Source organism: Candidozyma pseudohaemuli (assembly GCF_003013735.1).
Source record: "Candidozyma pseudohaemuli strain B12108 chromosome Unknown scaffold00020, whole genome shotgun sequence".
NCBI lineage: Eukaryota > Fungi > Ascomycota > Pichiomycetes > Serinales > Metschnikowiaceae > Candidozyma > Candidozyma pseudohaemuli.
Genome location: NW_020194454.1, coordinates 59616 through 77452, shown reverse-complemented (window position 1 = coordinate 77452; position 17837 = coordinate 59616). Strand labels below are relative to the sequence as shown.

The 17837-nt window shown below is 48.9% G+C and overlaps 4 protein-coding genes across 4 annotated transcripts; 1 reads left to right on the top strand and 3 right to left on the bottom strand.

Annotated features, from left to right (window-relative positions):
- Nucleotides 1–77: 77 nt before the first annotated feature.
- Nucleotides 78–2222, bottom strand: AGC1 (amino acid transporter; the record flags this gene model as incomplete). Its single annotated transcript, XM_024860297.1, has 1 exon — nucleotides 78–2222. One exon carries the CDS (start codon nucleotides 2220–2222, stop codon nucleotides 78–80), a length of 2145 nt encoding a protein of 714 aa, XP_024711515.1.
- Nucleotides 2223–4438: 2216 nt separating this feature from the next.
- On the top strand, nucleotides 4439–4835 carry COX19 (Cox19p; the record flags this gene model as incomplete). The annotated part of the gene is made up of 2 exons (XM_024860296.1): nucleotides 4439–4457; nucleotides 4501–4835. The coding sequence occupies 2 exons, from the start codon at nucleotides 4439–4441 to the stop codon at nucleotides 4833–4835; spliced, it is 354 nt and encodes a 117-aa protein (XP_024711514.1).
- A 51-nt stretch (nucleotides 4836–4886) lies between these two features.
- On the bottom strand, nucleotides 4887–10947 carry KEM1 (chromatin-binding exonuclease; the record flags this gene model as incomplete). Its single annotated transcript, XM_024860295.1, has 2 exons — nucleotides 4887–9176; nucleotides 9493–10947. The coding sequence occupies 2 exons, from the start codon at nucleotides 10945–10947 to the stop codon at nucleotides 4887–4889; spliced, it is 5745 nt and encodes a 1914-aa protein (XP_024711513.1).
- A 3125-nt stretch (nucleotides 10948–14072) lies between these two features.
- OFI1 (Ofi1p) lies at nucleotides 14073–15950 on the bottom strand (the record flags this gene model as incomplete). The annotated part of the gene is made up of 1 exon (XM_024860294.1): nucleotides 14073–15950. One exon carries the CDS (start codon nucleotides 15948–15950, stop codon nucleotides 14073–14075), a length of 1878 nt encoding a protein of 625 aa, XP_024711512.1.
- Between the last annotated feature and the right edge of the window lie 1887 nt (nucleotides 15951–17837).

The following is a 17837-nucleotide window of genomic DNA, read 5'->3' as shown; positions in this document are numbered from 1 at the left end:
TCGGAATGACATATAAAAACGGGTTAAAATAGGTCGAGGGCAGGACCCACGGGGAATAGAAGTCATGACACATAAATTTAGCGTTTGATGAATTGAGCGTACGAGTTGTAGTCAAACTTGCCAAACTTGTAGTCGATATCCAACAACAACTTCACAGCGTCCAGGGACTTGTACACATAGTCAGCAGGCAACTTCACCAAGGCATTGGACAAGTCCTTATTAGGGCTGGTCAAACCGTGCTGCTTGAACAATTTATCCTGGTTGAAGAACATGTCTCTAGACTGCAGGCCGTACACTTGGTCGTTGGTCAAGTTGTAAACACCAGGGTATCCACTGACAGCTCTGAAGTTCGACTCCTTGGTGTTTGGAGGGTGCAAGGGGAATAATCTCTGTAACAACTCGTAGGAGGCCAAGGTGAAACCAAACTGAGGCGATGATCTGAACACTCTAGCAAGCGAACCCTTGAAGAAAGCAGAAACACCCTCCTCCTTCATGATGAGACCGAAAGCATGAAGGATACCTCTATACTTGACGTCACCGTGCTTCGTCTCAACTTGCAATCTGGTCTTGATGACATCCGCCGGCGTGGTGAAGAAGGCAGCTGGGGCACCAGCCAACGCACCGGAAAGCAACAATTGCCATGTTCTAAGCGAATGTCTTTTGTTGGGGTCATGAGGATCGTAGTTGAACAAGTGGTACTTGATGTTGGCATACGTGGGGAAGTAGATGGCCGAGAAGGGCACATCTCTCAACAAACAGGCACTGGCACCCTTATAAAGACCCTTGAGGCCTAGCTGTCTGATGATCTGGGCGGCCGTCAAACGCTTGTGTGGAATCTCACCGGGCTTCAACTCCTTGGCTTTACCACCCTGCATTTGCAATCTGATTTTGACGATTTCCAATGGGTTGGTGAAGATGACCTGACAAGCACCGGCCGACGAACCGGCGAGAATTTCCCAACCCATGGTGATGGAGCCGTCGTCGTTGGAGCCGATACCACGAACCAAGTCGTTAACGGTCAACTTGATAGCCTTTTCAGGAGCGACACCGACCAACTGGGCAGCCAAACCAGAGTACAAGCCCTTGAAACCCTCCTTTTTGAGAATCTTCTTGAAACAGTCAAGCGAGTTGTCGTAAAGAGCCTTGTGTTTCTGGGCCTGCATTCTCGTCTTGACCAAGTCAATTGGGTAGACGACAGTGGCACCTATACAGCCGGCGATGGAGCCCAAGAAGAAGGAGTACAAGGAGTCGAAAATAGGCCACAAGGAGAAGTTGTCTTCACGCACAGGCTGGGCAGCAGGATGGTCGAAGATCGAGTACAAGGTGGGCTCGTTGTTGAGGTAGTTGGGGTTCAAGAAGGAAATCAACTCACGGCGAGGGATGGTTTCCTCGTTCTTGTCGATCAAGTAGAACAACAAGTCGATCTCCTTGGTGGTGATGGGCTTGAAGTTGGAGGACTTGAGGAGGTGGTCGTTCAAGTGGGTGTACAAGTCCTTCTTGTTGATCAAAATGTCGGCCTTGTCCTTGGTGGTGGGCGGCGTGTTGGCAATCACCTCGTTGACCAAATCAAGCTTGTTCAAGCAGTTGTATACGAACAACACGTTGGACAAGGTGAACTTGTCCTGGTTGAAGTACTCAGGCAAAGAGGCCAAGTTCTTCTGCAACTTGATCGAGAGCTTATGGCTCAAGTTGCTCTGCAACAAGTGGTGGAACTCGTCCTGGGAAATCACGCCCAGGCGGCCTGCTCTGACCTCAAACCCACCAATCAACTTGGTCACTGGGAGGTAGTTGACCAAGGAGATGAAATCCTGGAAGTCAATCTCGCCGTTGGGCGCAAAAAACCGCTCCAAGTACGCCCAGTTCAACTTGAGCTTTTTGGGCTGGTAGTTGGGGTCGATGGCCTTGTTCAAAGCGTTCAACATGTCGATACACCTGGCGTACGACAACTTGTGCTTGTCGTTGGCCAAAAGATTGAACAACAACTTGAACTCGCCATCGGTGCCGGTCAAGGTGGTGGTGAAATGAACAAAATCAGACTCGTCCACGTAGCCCTTATCGCCTCTGTCGGCAATTAAGTAAAGCAACGAGTAGGACTGGGAAGGAAGGTCATTTGGGAATGGGGCGAGAATCAGGACGAATTCCGGAAGCAGCAAGAACTTTTTGTTGCTGACCGGGTCGAACGACGCAAACTGGTCGAAGATCTCTTTAGCTCTTTCAGCCATGAGGAAGAAGTGGTTGTTGATCGCGAGAAAGTGAGTAGGAACCGAGTTGATTTGTCGATCCCCACAATTTGGCGGTGCACAGAAATTTTCTTTTTTTTTCGATTTTCTTGAAGAATACGATGTCTTCACAAGCGAAGGCAAAAAGAAGTTTTGTCGATTTTCCAAATTCTAGGGTCTATTCTACAATGCCGCTGGCAGATGGCTGGTGAAAAATCAATGGGCGTTTTGTCTCCGCAGTACAACGGCCGAGAACGGAACATGAAGATGCCGTTTTTGCAGCCGCCAGCGCGCCGGGGTTAGGCGATTCTCCGCCTTACCAGTAGTCTAGGGACGTTAACGCCGAGAGCTCCTCTACAAACATGGCTGGGCAGCGTTGGTGCTGGAGCGTTAACTATGGCCATGTCACAAGACCCCGGTGCTTCCGTCCGTCCGAGGGAGGGGCACCGCCCGGGGAAATCGCGCTTCTGTGCAGGACGGCGACTCACCTCACGGCGCGCCCGAGCGAGATGTGGAGAATGGCTGCAAACGAGAGCGTTATGGAGTGATTGGAGAACATTGGACGGTTATTTTGATGGACGTTTTTTGATGGAATAGATAGTGGGAGGGTGTTACTGTATATAGGGAGGAATTCCACGGGTTCTCGAAAAGAAAAAACGGTTAGCCCTATTGGTCCACCCGAGGGAGCCGACCGTGCCGCTAAGGTCACTTAGATAGAGTTTATTGGGAATTTCCGGAGAAATTAGCCCCTGAGCTAGTTCACGCTTTTTTTAAAATAGGTTGCGTTTTTGTGGGGTTTAGGAGCTGGCGCATACGGAGTTGGTCCCACGCAGCACCCTCCTTCTAAGAAATGAACATTCAATGTAAGAGCGATGGACTGAGTATTACAGTGATCGCTTTATTTTAGCCTTTAAACTACTAAACTCCACCTTTTTGGTGATGGCGGTTTGTATGGCTGGTCGAGTTCAACAACATCATGCCTCCACATGCTTACTCAGCGGAGCATGAAAACTACATAGTGAGTAGGTCCAGTGAAAAACACAATGGGTTCCAAAACCCTCAGTAGTGCTTCACCTGCTGTACCGCTGAACCGAGGTCCTCAAGGTGCATGTGTCAAAAGCCGTTGGCTCTAACGCCGAAGCATATGCTTCGGTAGCAATGCCCATTGTCTATGCGTTTACAGATCTCTGTTGGTGAATGTGGACAAACAGGCTAGGGAAGGTGTCAAGGGTGTTATGAGCAGCTTGTAGCGAAATGAGGCTGAAGGCGTTTCTTTTTCGGCTTTTACCGTTTTACGAGCCAATGTCCGGTTTCACTAAGGCCGAGCCCCCAGCATCCTGGAGGTGTGTTTGCATGTTTGATATCTCTCAGGAGGCTTGATACTGAAGGAATTGGAAGGTTTCCATTAGTATTTCGTTGATATCTCCATCAATTTTAGATTCGTTCTAGAAGGATGTGCCACCACCAGGAAAGCCGCTAGGAGGATATCGGAATCTACAGAGAGGAACCCAACTAGGCAACCGAAAGCGAGTGTAGAGCAATCGATATCTGGGTGGTTTGGTTGGATTGTTTGGAGGAGTCGTTATTGGAAGTAGCTGATTTGGAGATTTGTAAAGGGTGGTTTGTGGTGTGTTGCATTTCTCTCAATTGGTAGTATTTCGCAGCCATTCTCCAAAAGCTGGGAGGTGCATCAAACAGCGTTCAGGTAGAATTATTGGATGATTGTAAGATGGTTGTTGAATGATTGTGCTTCTCTTAGATTAAAAACGCTATATCACAAAGCGTAATTTTGTTTTAGTCTGGCAGGTACAATAGCTTAGTTCTACTTGGTTCTATATCGATACAATGCAAGTAGCACGTCAAAGTCTGGTATCTCTGACATTCCTGTCTTTTCATTTAAATTCAATGAACGTAACCGGTGAAAAGCGAGCTGATTGGCTTCTTTAATTATTTAATGTTTTTAATATTGTTCATCTAAACAAGAACTCTGATTACTATCTCTCTACTGTACCAGCGCTGAACTCCGAACACTCAACCTCCCAACACACATCACAACACCAAGGCCTTCTATCAATGGAACCATTAGCTCAAAAAACCAAAATAAATAAATTAAAAACCCATTTCTACGATCCCACCACTTCACCATACCCAAATCCCAGGTACTTCCCACACGTGACCGGACTCGATATCTGCCCACTTCACCTACACCTCTTCTTCCAATGGCTTCCGGAGCTCCAGGTATGTACAATCTTTGATTATCCCAAAAATTCACTAACGCCAGGCGGCAACTTCAAAAGTTGGACACCCACACCTCCCGAAAGAGGATCCTTTCCTTTGGATCACTATGGTGACTGCAAAGACCAGATGATGGAGTACCTCAAGTGTATGAAATTCACAGAGAACAAGAACGCACCAAACTGCCGAATTCTCGCAAAAAAGTACCTTCAATGTCGTATGGACAACCAGCTTATGGAGAAATCCGACTGGGATTCGCTAGGATTGGTCAATCTACCCGGAGAAGGTTCTTCAGAGTCCAAATCTGCTGATTCCAAGACAGAAACGAACAGTTCTTCAAAAGACAACAGTCCCCCAAAAGATAACCCATCATCCCTGTAAATACGTGTAAATACATCTTTTAACTGAATATCTTTAGCTATATACTGGCAATCACTTGCTTTCCTGTGGAGCCTTGGAGTCGCCTCTTCCTCCTCTGCCTCTACCACGGCCTCTGAAGTTGCCTCTGCCTCTACCACCACGACCACCGCGGCCTCCTCTTGAGGACTCGTTTTGGCCATTTGGCTTGTTCTCAGCGGCAGGTCCAGTAGGAATCTGCTGGGCTGATTGCTGCTGAGGAGGTGCTTGCTGGAAGAACTGTGGAGGCAATGGGACACCAGGAACAACGGGTATTTGTTGACCCTGGGGTGGAGGGGCCTGGCCTGATCCGCCATACAAATGTGGTGGAATCACCATGCCGTTTGGAGGAACACTTCCCTGGCTCATGACGTTGGAGTAAATCTGGCCGTAAAGTTGTCTCACACGGTTGGCATCGTGAACGGCAGCCTCGTCGGCTTCCTGGGCCTCCTTTTTCTTGGAATCAGAGTCGCCCTTTTCCTCAGCCTGGTCCTTGTTCTTTTTAAGCAACGAGAGGATCTCGTTGGTGTGCTTGGAGGTCTTCTCCTTGTCAACCTTCTCCTGTGCCTCGGCTTGTTTGGCCTTGGCAATCTCAGCCTGTCTAGCTCTGGCAGCTCTTTCTTGCTCTGTCAATGGCTTCTTGTCCTTAGAAGCCTTGGAGTGGAACACTAATTGTCTGTTGGTGATGTTCAACACAAGCGAGGAGTCAATGATCATACCTCTGTTGGTCTTCAACTTGCCGCTCATGTTGTTACCGTTCACAAGTGGTTCATCGAAAACAACACCCAAGGATGTTTTCGTTCCCACGGCGGTGATGCTGACAATGGTACCCTTGGTCAACTTAGGCACCTTACCGGAGTCCTGGACGTAGATGACACGGTCTCCAAGATCGTATCTCTGGTTGCCCAACAACTGGTACGAGGCACTAGGGTTGATGATGGCCTCCTTGGGAACACCCTTGATATCCTTGTTGGACAATGGGAGTGGTCTGGTCATGTAGTCATCCATGAAGTCCTCAATGGCAGCGATACTGAATCTAGTCAAAGACTCAGACTCCAAGGAAACTTGGACCATCTCGGACTTGGCAGCCTTCAACCATCTGCGGACCTCTTGCACCTCTGCCTCGCTGCTGACCTCCTCGATAGGTGGCATATCACGACGGTCCTTGAGGTTGACAAGGTTCTTGAAAAGCTTGGGGAACTTCTCCTGGTAGTCCTTGATCAACTTCATAGCCAATGGCGAGTACTCCCAGAATCTGCCACTTTTTCTTGTGTAGCCCAAAACCTTCACACGACGGGCATCGTTCTTGATATCCAAACCAACATTGACACGACCCGCCTTCTTGTCTCTGAGCATGAAAGCACTTGTGATCCTCGACAAGAAGAGACCATTCAATCTCAAAGCCTTGGCAGCCTCGTAGGAACTGAGATATCTAATCTCGCGCTCCTCAATCTGCAAACGCTTCTTACCGATGTTGGGTTCCAAGGTGGACTGGATCTTGTCAACCCTGACATTGATCTTGTCGTTACCAGTGTATCCTGCGATAGTAGCAGGAGCACCGTAGGCAAAAGCACCCAAGAAGACAACTGGTAATCCAACGGGGAATTCCTCATCGATTGGCTTAGGTGGCTTGACCGCATATCTCTCGTCCTCATTAACAACCTCCTCAACAATCATCTGGATTGGCACTGGCTCCGTATCGTAGTGGAATGACTTGACGTAAGCACCAGACTGAGCTCTGACCATACCCTTGATACGCTGAACGAACACAATGGCCTCGATGTTCTTGAGATGAACGGCCTTGGTCTTGGCATATTCATTACGAAGGCCTGACTTGATCTGGGAAAATTCTCTGTGTTCATCGGAAGTCAACTCATTGACAATGAATTTACGACCAGTGCCCGCCTTGATCTTCTCGTACTTGAACAGACCATCCCACACTTCAGTGACCCTCGATTCAGTCAAGAATGGCCAATTGCTGTAAACGATCTTACCCAAAAACTTTTGACTGAACTGTTGTATCGAAATATCACTCCAAATGTTGTCAAGCTTAAGGTTCATCGACTCAGATCTCGATGGGAAATTGAAAACCTTGACCTCTGATAAGTACAAATCGGATGTAAATGGAATGGTGTAAAGCGTTGGGAAACCTGCTAAAAGCTCTTTACCCAACTTGGCGCCCTCAGGCAAGGCAAACTTGAATTCAGGATCCAAGGGTGGCAATTCAAAGTATTCCTCGTAACATCTGTCATGCTCAATGTCATGGAAGTATCCAGGAAGTGGGGTTGGATAGACAGAGTCATTCTGTGGGTTGTAGATAAAGATAATGTCCTTACCATAGCTGTTTCTCTTCGTTTCTGTTGGCAGGAGCTTGGATTCTACAGGCTTCAACACCTCAAGAAGCCTCTTCTCATCAACAAAGTCCAACAAAACGACAGCTTCCCAGGATGCGGTTTTACCATTAAGATCCACATCAACCTCATGTGGGTAAAAGTCCTTGATAGGAGAATGCTCATCAGTCATCAATGGTCTGTAAACGTCAGGCATCAACTTCCTGGATCTGGCAGGAAGCACAGCCATAAGCTGTTCAAACGGCTTGAATGGAGTGGACTGTTCGAATGGAACCTCGGTTTCATTCTTCTCCAACATGTCCTTGATACCAATGGCGATATCAGAAATTCTGGGTGCGTAGTGGAACCTGAAGTACCAACTCCAGGAGCGGCAACCCTTGTAGTAATAGTACAAAACCCATTGCAAACCCTCCAAGTAATGTCTCGTTAAATCAATCATCTTGTCATTATCGTGAATTGAAAAATGCAACTTGTCTCTGTAGTATTTGTCTTTCCAGTCAACGAACTTAGCGTCGTACAAGTCTTTCGTCTCCTTCATCAACTCCTCAGTGGCAAACATGTTAGCGTTTTGATACTTTCTGATCACCTTCTTCAACTCAGCAACTCTTTCGTTGAAGTCCTCGGGACTCTCATAGGGTGAAATACCGTCAACGTCGTAGATAGCCTCATAAGTGTCCTTCGACCTGGAATGGACAATGAGGAAGCCCGCCTCCAAAGCGAACTGCTTGAAGAATTCAAGATGGTGCTCTACTTCATCCTTAGGCAAAGAAAGCGTAGGCAAGGTTTGGCTGTCAGCCAATTCCAAAAGCTCCTTGACAGGACGGTGACCCACCTCCAAAATCCATGGTTTTATAAGGTGAACCAAGGTCTTCTGGTCCTTCAACACAAGCAACTTACCGGATCTTTCTCTCTTCTTTTCACCAGTGATGGAGATCTCTTCCAATCTTTTGTTGAACCAGTCGACATCGACATCCTGCTTCTCAAAGTTCTCCAACTCAAACTCCGACAAGTACTCAAGCCAGGTGCCAAATCTCTTGAAATTTATCTTACCACCTTCGTTCAAGTAACCGTCTGAATGAAGCATACTCTGCTTAAACGTTCCCAATAGAAGTGGGAAAGCACCCTTGTTGATGTGCAAGTCGGGCAAGTTAGGTAAGAAATCGTTACCAATGACGTACATGATCAAGATGAAGTCGTCCAACACCCGCTCAAAGTCATATTCAAAAGAAAGGTTGTTTTCTAAGTCCTTGAACTCCAAGGCCAAGTACTCTCTTAGCAAGGATAAATGCAATAAGAAAAACTTTTGGTCGTGAACATCGTTACTCTTATTCTGGGAGCTGGGCCCGAAGGTCACCTCCTCACGCAACAAGGAGAAGTGGGAGTCATGCGTCACCAAACCCAACATGATCAAGTCAGCGTCCAAACCGTAAATGCAGTGTCTCAAGTTGGGGTTATAGCTGGACTGTGATTTCATGGTTCTGATAAACTGCATGATCTTGTGCTCACCTTCACCTGGAACCTCGTGTCCCGAAAGCACCACCTTGATGCTGGACCAGCGGGTGTCCTCCGACATCTTCTTGTGGATAAAGTATTTCAAATTGTCGGTCAAATTGGCCATGAACTCCGTACCTGGGGTAATGGCGTTGGAGTCGAAAGGATCCTCCTTGGGGATCTCGGCTCCCTGAGCAATCGCTTTTTTGAGATTCTCTTCTGCCTCAAAAGCCGTCCGGAATCTTCTGGCACGTTGCTGATTCATTTTAGCTCTAGGTGCCACGCCATCAATGGCCATGTAGAACACCTCCTTGGGCTTGATGATATCGAACAAATGATCAATATAATTGAAAATTGCCGCGTATATCTGGTCATCGCTCATCCTCGTCAAGCTCAGATGGTTAGCATGGGTACACGTATGGAGAATGGAATTCATATCAAGGTACAAATTGTCAAACTCTGGGACATTGTCGCCCTCGACCAACTGGGAGATTAGAGGCCATCTCTCGGAGATAAACCGAAAAAACTTTGGAATTCCTGCTTGTTAATATAAAATTTCACACCTTGTGGTAAGCGTGGACATACCCATTGTGGTTTGGGGTTTTACTGAGCCAACGCTGAAATATAGACTGCCTGGGTGTATTGAATCGCACACGACCCTCACCAACGCTGCTGGTAGACGCTTTATACCAGACCGGCAGCGTCTACAGATTTCGCAACCAAAGAAATATCTAATAAACACTAAGCATTAATTGGGGCATGGCCTAGTGACCACGAGCAGCTGCGTGTTGCTGTTTAACCTCCTTGAGTTCAGCTCTGCATCTCTCGAGCTCAGCCAGCCATTGGCTCATGATCTGGACCGATTTCTTGTACAAGTCCCTGCTTGTCTTATCGAGCCTCGACTTCATGATTGGTGCCTCCTGGCGAGCCTGCTCCCACCATACTTTGATCTTGGCCTCCACTGCTGAAGAACCGGCGTCAGCGTTGTGTGAAATGCTCTGCAAAGTGGACTTGGCCTGGTCAAAGAAGCCCTGGAGTTTGACCTTGGACTCTGCGGAAAATGCATCGGCCACGTTCTTGCTCTGAGCCCAGCTCGATTTCATAAACGGGAGCACCTCCTCTTTGCCAAATACGGTGGTTTGGTTGTACGCCTCGGCGAATCTTGTCTTCGCATACTGTGTCTCAGGAAGCTCCTGGAATTCTGACCACAGCTTCTGACCAAAAGCAACGCTCTTCGAGAAGAAGCGTTTCGAGGCCTCCGCACCCTGATTCCAGATCTTGGGAGAATGTTCGACTGCACGTTCCCACACCTTGGCGATTCGCAATTGCCGTGGAGCTTCCTCTTGTGCAAAGAAGAACAGCTTCTTCTCCTGGGGCAACTCCTCGTAGGCGATATTGTTCCACAATGTGGCAAGTTTCTCACTCACAGTGAGCTCCTTGGGCTGTGGAGCAGGGCGAAGCGCCGCCACAGATACCACCGAAACCGCCAACGCCACGGCGTAGTAAAGCAAGAAGTCCTGGTGGCGATTGAGCGCCGACAACACCAGGTAGCGAGTGTGCTGGAAGAGGGTGAAGTCGAAAAGGAGCTCCTTGCGTTTGGCGTCAAGCGACGAGTACAGATCAGCGAAAAGGGCTCTGTAGATCAGGCGAGAGGCGTTTCGGATGGTCGAGTCAAGCTGGACAAAGGCTCTGTGGATGAAACAGGCAGAGCACTGTTTGGTGACGGACTCCGATTCAGCTGATGTCTCAGCGGGGGTCTCCAAACTGGGGGTATCAATGGTGGGTTGGTTCTCCTTCTTGACAGAAGCCGTGATGGCCTCTTCAGGTTCGGTTCTGGGCTCGGGCGGGACCAAACCGCCCTCGAACTTGCTCTCCGGAGCCTCTTTCACGTTCTCCAGGTCCCCTTCCAACGCATCCTTCTCCTTCTTTAACTCCGTGGATCCAGGATCCTCCAGAACCACAGGTGATCCCGAACCAGGCAGTGGCGACGCCTCTGAATCCACATCGCGGTGCTTGATCTCCACGACGCTCTCCTCTTGTGAAACAGGCGAATCCTTGGATCTCTGGAAATCGTCATCAATCTTGTCCCTGCCAGTCAAGGTATTGACCGAATCAGCAGGGGCGATTTCCGGGCGGGACGCCTCTTCAGAGTCGCTTTTTTCAGGAGTCAGTTGCAAAGGCTCATCGTCGATATCCGAGGAAGACAGAATAATCAGCCAGTCCTCGTCGGCAGTTATAGATGTGGACATGTTCATGGTGGTAGTATGAGAAGTGATAGGGAGTACAGATAAGGGGCGGTTATCGAGGGGCACCTCAGGAGCAGGACGCACACAATAGATAATACTCACGCTGGAGAAGAGGGGTGGCGAGAGTGGCAAGTATAAAAGGGCGTGGGTTTCGCTGCAATAAAATGTAATTTTTTTCTTTTTAAATAATTTACGGCTTGGGTGGCATGGTCCCACCGGGGTCTTATCGGTGGCGCACTGGCTGCAAACCACAATTCTAAAGGTGTCAATGTGATTGGACAAGAATGTGACATGGACGTTGTGTATGGCGCCTGGGGTTTCGCGGCGTGTACGGCTTTTGCCTTTTCTGCCTTACTTTTTTATAGTTTGTTTCAGAATGGGTGCCTGGAGGCCTTTCGTGTCTCACCCCGCCGCACTGTGGCAGTATTTGGGTTTCAGGATCCGCCCCCTGTGTTTTTGTGTCACGGACTCTGTTGCTGAAGATGATTTTTGATTTCAGAGGGAGGGGATTCTGAAACGTTAGTGCCGGAGGAAGTCGGGTAATGCATGGTGGTGTATGGGGTAGTCCTGGTCACTCCGGCGAGGTTTCGGCGGGTGTGGAGTACGGAGGGTGTGGAGGCGTGACAGGCTTGGATGGGGGTTTCAAATGTTGTTTTTTGGATTTCTGCTATTGTGGGTTTTGGAGGGTTGCTTTGTAGGTGGATGGAGCGCAATGTGAAGTTCCGTCCCACGCTGGAGAGGTAAGGGGAGTATAGGTAGTAGAGGTAGTGGAGGAAGTGGGTGGAAGTAGGTATACGGGTTGAGTTGGTTTCAAGTTGACTTGAAAGTAGCTTATAATTTACACTAAAGCTCATATAACATGGGGAGTAATTTGTGTGTCAAACTAGTGTTCCATCCTTCTCTTACGTCTGCTCTTTCGTCGCATACCATGAAACTAAGTAGGATTGTGACTCGTAGGGTTCAAGGATTTTTGAATGATGGATGAGCTTTTAAAATGTTGTATGATGCACGAAGAATCACTGATCGGGCTTATTGGTGCAAACGGCTGCCTTACGAGGTACGACGGTAGATACTTCGCTACTGTAGAGTGCACAGTCAAGGGTGACAAAATTGTACCAAATCGGGCTCAATTCTGAAATTGAGTGCAAGTCTTCTTAAGAATCAACTTGTTTGCCACAGTCACAGTTTTTTGGAAGGTGAATGATTTGAAGAAGTGTGTTTACAGCAATATGCTGGATGAGGGACGATTTCGATATGATTTGGCCAAACCAAATCGATCTTCAGAGTTTTGACGTGCAAGCGCTTTGCTGTGAAAATTGCAACGCCATCTATAACGAAACGCTAGTTCCTCTATCATCAAACCTATTCTGGTCTGTATCCTTCATTTCACCGAAACAAACCTCTCATATCATCTGAACAGAACCCACATTTGATGTCACCACCATCGTTTAGGTTCGTCGTACAATCAACCTATCACATTCAATGCGTTAGAGTAGACCATGAGTCATCCCCAAGATCAGGCTCTATGACCATTTAGCCCTTCAACCTATCATCTTCAATCCACCTTCCTCTTGTCTACAACGTATCACTCATCCCTACTCTTTACTTCCTCCCATCGAACACCGCCCCGCTTTGAATCAAGGGTCCTTCGATCAAACCCTGCAATTGCACGCCTTAGTGGCTGCACACTGCACCACAATAACCTTTCCACCCATTAGAGTTCAGAAGATTGCTATGCAAAGCTATTGACCGAAAAGTATCACAATGTTCCATGTAAACGCTCTCCTCGATTCCTCAAAGAGCGCAAAATACTTAGACCTCCAACGTTTAGCAACCTCATAGGCAGCTCTACAGCCTGTCCCACTAGCGCCTGTACCTCGAAGAGCCGTTTTGCATTGACGGTTGAAAGATTGGAAAATGAAGGCTTTAAAAAATGGAGGCAACGAAGGCTGAAAATGGAGGCTATTTTGGCTGAAAAAGCGGCTGCCGAATTAGTGTTAGGATTGCATGGCATGGAAGGCGGCAAGATAAATCTATAGATACCCCGAAACACATGGTACGATTTCTAGAACTTTTCCAAATTTGCCAAAGCCAAAAGGTTAAATCCGCCTTCGAATCGTGAAACCAAAATAGCCGCCAAAACAGCAAAGGTGGCTCTCCACGCTCGGCATGCCTCGTTCACTATATCACATTCTCCGGTTCACAGCCGAAGATGCACGGTCCCACTGGGCTTTTTGGCTGCATTTTCAGGGGTTGTTAGGAGCCCCCCAAATCGCCAGAATAAAAGAACAATTTTAAAAAAAAAGAACAATGAAGAATTGCAAGGCAAGATCCAAGCGAGCCCGACTACCTCATCTACTGAACTTTCCCGCCTCGTCAGTGTTCAAGCATAGGTTATATTCTTCAGCGGTGACCTCACTTTTTCGCCTTGAGGCAGCGACTTGCAGCTGCTGAAGTCGTGAATTAGAATTTGTTCAAAATCCCCAAGGGAGGCTTCCATCTGCCAATCAAAAATCACGGCCTGGTTCCTTTTTTATGCCTTCGCTTCTGAAGTCGTGAATTAGAATTTGTTCAAAATCCCCAAGGGAGGCTTCCATCTGCCAATCAAAAATCACGGCCTGGTTCCTTTTTTATGCCTTCGCTTCTAATACCTTCTCTTTTGGAAAAATGGACTTTCCACCCCCCAAACCTTCTGGCAACTTCCAATTTAAACCGCTCTACATAACATTCTATTTGCCTGGACCATGCATCTCGCAGCCTGACCTAAACGTTCTTGGCCAAGTGGTCCGGGAACATTCGACGAAGTTTTTCAGAATTTATTATATTTTACCGATTTCAATTTTTGTCGTTACATAGAATGCAAATTCCACTATGCCCATTCCCTTCATTTCTTTTACCAAATCAACCAATCATAGATATTCCCTCCTAACCTCTGCACAGCGCTAAAACCCATGCTCAGCGCACCTTGGCTTGTTCTCTCTAATGCTTGCTACATCCTTACTAAAGGGCCCTTACGTTAGTTCCCATACCTGATCTAATATTACAATATACCCTGTAGCGTAACGTGCTACCCCCGTATGCAATTAAGGAGTGTGATGTGTGTGTGTTTGCGTGTGTGTGTTTGTGTGAAAAGCTCAGTTGCCCCGGCTTCTCTTTCTTGGACGATCATCTTCAGCTGGTTCCCTTTTGTAGCCTTGTGTAGGCGAAGTACCGCTCTTCTCAAGCATCCGGATCCTGCTGTCCATACTGGCAAGCAGGTCCTGCAACAGGTTTGTGTAGGTGAGCAAGTCATTGTACCTCTTCATCGACACAAATTTGTCGTTTGTTTGCGGAAACTTCCTCTGAGGGCCGTCACTCTGTGTGGCTTCGGGAGGCTGCGATGCAGCACTTGAACTCTCGTGGGATGCCGGCGTCTCAAGCTTCTGCGGACTCCACCCAGGAGCAGGTGCTATTTCTTGCTGACTGTGGTTGCCAATGTAGGGTATTCTCATGCCCATAGGCAGCTGCTGCCCGTCCTGGTATGACACAATGTAGAACTGCTGATTGTAGTGGTTTTCCAGCGGCCTTTGCTGCATCATAAAGTGAGGAGACTGCGGATTCTGCGTTGGAGGCACCGTAGGTCCGTAAGGTGAGGTACCACCGCCAGCTTGTGGATAGGTCATGTGCTGTACTGGCGGGGAGCCTTTGGGTTCCTTGCGGGCACGAATGTCCTTGGGGTAGTAGTCGTCGTGCTTTCTGAAGTGGCCGTCTGGGCGGTACTCACGGTCAGAAGCAAGACTCCAACTTCCCGAAGAAGGCGTGAGCTGGTTTTGCTGTTTGGAGGCTCGTTCCTCGTCGTGATGATGATGATGATGGTAGTGGTGGTGATAGTGCTGAGGCTGAGCTGGCGCGTTTGGAGTAAACGAAGCATTCTTCGTAGCTGGAGGTCTCTCGGAGTCGTGAGACTTGCGGTGGCGAACATGGTGGTACATGGTGCCAGGCAACTTCTCTCCATCGTGCAGCTTCCCTTCCGTTGTGGTTGTGGTCGTAGTCGTCGTAGTCGTCGTGTTGTAAGGAAAGCGGGAGTTTGGAGTCGCAGAGTCCTGCTGGTGCTGGTATGCTCTCCAACGGTTGAGGTCATAGTTGGACTTCTTGATGGAGTCGGACAAGCTGCCCAGAGACTCGGAGCTGAGGCTTCTGGGAGCACCAGCGTAGGCCTGCGTCTTCATGCTGCCAGAATTGTCTGATCCTGACTTGCCTTCTGTGGGTGTGGTAGCACTTGACGTTGCCGCTTTGAGCGAAGAAACGTCTGGTGCCACCGATGACGATGACGATGAGGAAGAAATAGGCTGGATCAGCGGTTTGGACTCGGACTTGACTCCAGAAAAGATATCGCTCTTCAGCAGAGCCCGGCTCGGCTGAGGCTTTCCTGGACAAGCGTTTGGCGAGTTCAAGTGACGAGTAAGCGCATCGGTTCTAGCGAAACGACGAAGACACTTCTCGCAATGGAACGGTTTCTCGCCCAGATGTAGCTTTTCATGACGCTTGAGATCGTGGATTCTGCGGAAGGATAAATCGCACACAGTGCACACATGGGGCTTGGAGCTCAGGTGGATGAGTTCGTGAGAAACCATGTTGTGTTTGCGGGTAAAGCCCTGGTTGCAGATCTTGCAAAAAAACTTCTTCTGCTTGAGCATGTCCTTCTTCTTGATGCCAGGCTGGGAGGACTCGTTCTCGTGCTCATCTTCGTCCTCCTCATCGTAGCCTTCTCCGTCAACCAAGCCGTTTTCGGTCAGGTCGGTGGCAGAAGGCGCCAGATGAGACAGCAGCTTGTCGGAGTCGGAAGTCTCGTTGCTGGCATCGTTGGACAGCTCTCTGTCGCCAGGCTCTTTGCTCTTGTGAATAGGTATGGACAGGTTCTTCACCTCAGTGTCGCTGGAGCCCAGAGAGCCCGGTTTCGTTTCCTGGGGGCCCTGCTCCTGGTCGGAGTTTTCTAGATTTCGGATATTTAGTCTAGAAGAAAGCGGAGGCATGCTGGAGGATGTAGCATTGAAGGACGAGATAGTGGAGGAGTGGCGTGGGAGTGTGTCACTAGGGAGGAAACGGGGTGGTGTGCTCGGAAGTGTTTTCTAATTTCAGTGAATTAGCGGTGCTTGTGATTAGCGTTGCTTGGTAATTTGGGTTGCTGGTAAAACTTATGCGAAACGGGGTGGTGTGCTCGGAAGTGTTTTCTAATTTCAGTGAATTAGCGGTGCTTGTGATTAGCGTTGCTTGGTAATTTGGGTTGCTGGTAAAACTTATGCTGTTACAACAGAGTCGACCTAGGTCAAAAACAATGAGGTTCGCAAGTGAGCAAGTGGTCCGGACCAGGAGGGATATATAAAGTGCGGACCAAAGTGGCTACAGGACCAAAAGAAAAGCGGGACCACTTAGCCAACTGTGCATCGGGACGTCAGCATTGGAGGACCAAATTAGCGCCGTACTGCATAGACGCACAGGGCCTAAACTTTTTGCTGTTTTGCTCAGCCGCTGTCGCTGGCCAGTGTGCATGCGCGGAAATCCGGCGCCTCCAGCAGCAACCACGGTTTGGGGGTCTTTCACCGCCACCTGTGGCACCACCTTGAAATTTGCCTCCGAAAACGGGTACCCTTTAAAATAAAAATCAATTTAGAAAACCACCGTGGCGTTGTGGCGCCGACAATGTGTCCCCTAGACCGGCTCGCCCGACCAGACCAACTGCGGGTGCGATTGCACACAACAGCGCGGTAGCTTGACAAACAAAGCAACGGCTTGGCCATCCCTTTTTTCGCAGTCCCGGTCTGGCACTTTGCACAAGGACCTCTTTGTTGATTTGGTCCCGCAGAGCAAGCGAGATGGAAGCGAGTGGTTAGCGTTTTTGGTTTCCAGAAGATTCCACACTTCCACAGTTTTCCATAGATATCCTTCTGGGTCGTTGTCTCCCCAGCCACAAGAAAAGTTGGTTTTTTCTTACCAGGCCTGGAATGGGCCGGATGCCTCCCGGCTATTTGTCGCCACACGGTGCGGACCATGCTTCAGTTTGAGACAGGACCTCACCGGCTCTAGCGCGCTGCCGGGGTCTCTGCAGGTGCAACGGTCTCGCGGCTAAAGTAATTGGTCCAGCTTTGCCACAGGTGGCGAAGCAGGTGCTAGATAAGAAAACTGATACCACCATGCAATTTGCAAGGTCCACTTTTGGAAGGACGTTTTTTTTCCAGCTCCATTGCACCCCTGTGGCACGAAAACACCCCAGCCTTTAGCCTTTCGGATTTCCTTCGACTCGCACTCGCACAGCACGGCGCCTGTTGAAAATCCCGTCTTTGCTGCGCTGCCCCGTGGATTTTGTATCTCCTGCTGCGTCGCCGGATTTGGTGGTGTGTTATCGGACTTTGTGACTCTTTGTCGGTTGTGGTGTTGCTGCCTTGCCGGTTTGGGCCCTATCGTTCCATGAGATCACTGCTCAATTGGTCCGCGCCGGCGCCGCACCCCTCTGAAAATTGGCAAAAATGAAAACCGCCTCTTTTTTCTCCTAGAGTGTTTTGGAAGATTCTCTGAAAATACTCATCGTCGAATCCCCCCACCACCGTGCTGGCCCTCGTCTACCGGGATCTCGGCCCCGTGGCTTGCAATAGCAACATGCCTCTCCACATAAACCGCAGATCATTGCCGACAACCGAAGGTTAGCCACTTAACTCAATTCACAGTCGGGGTCCCGAAACCTCAGCCCACGAGCACAAGCTTCATCAATTGTGCAGTTGCCACCGGACTTCGGAACTCCGAATGCCTGGCGGGATCGCAAAACGGAATGCAATGGAGTTCCGACGATGCCCTGGCTGCGAAATGTGTGTCTCAGAAAAATTCAGGACTGATGTCTCACCTGGCGATCGGCCTCAATTTATACT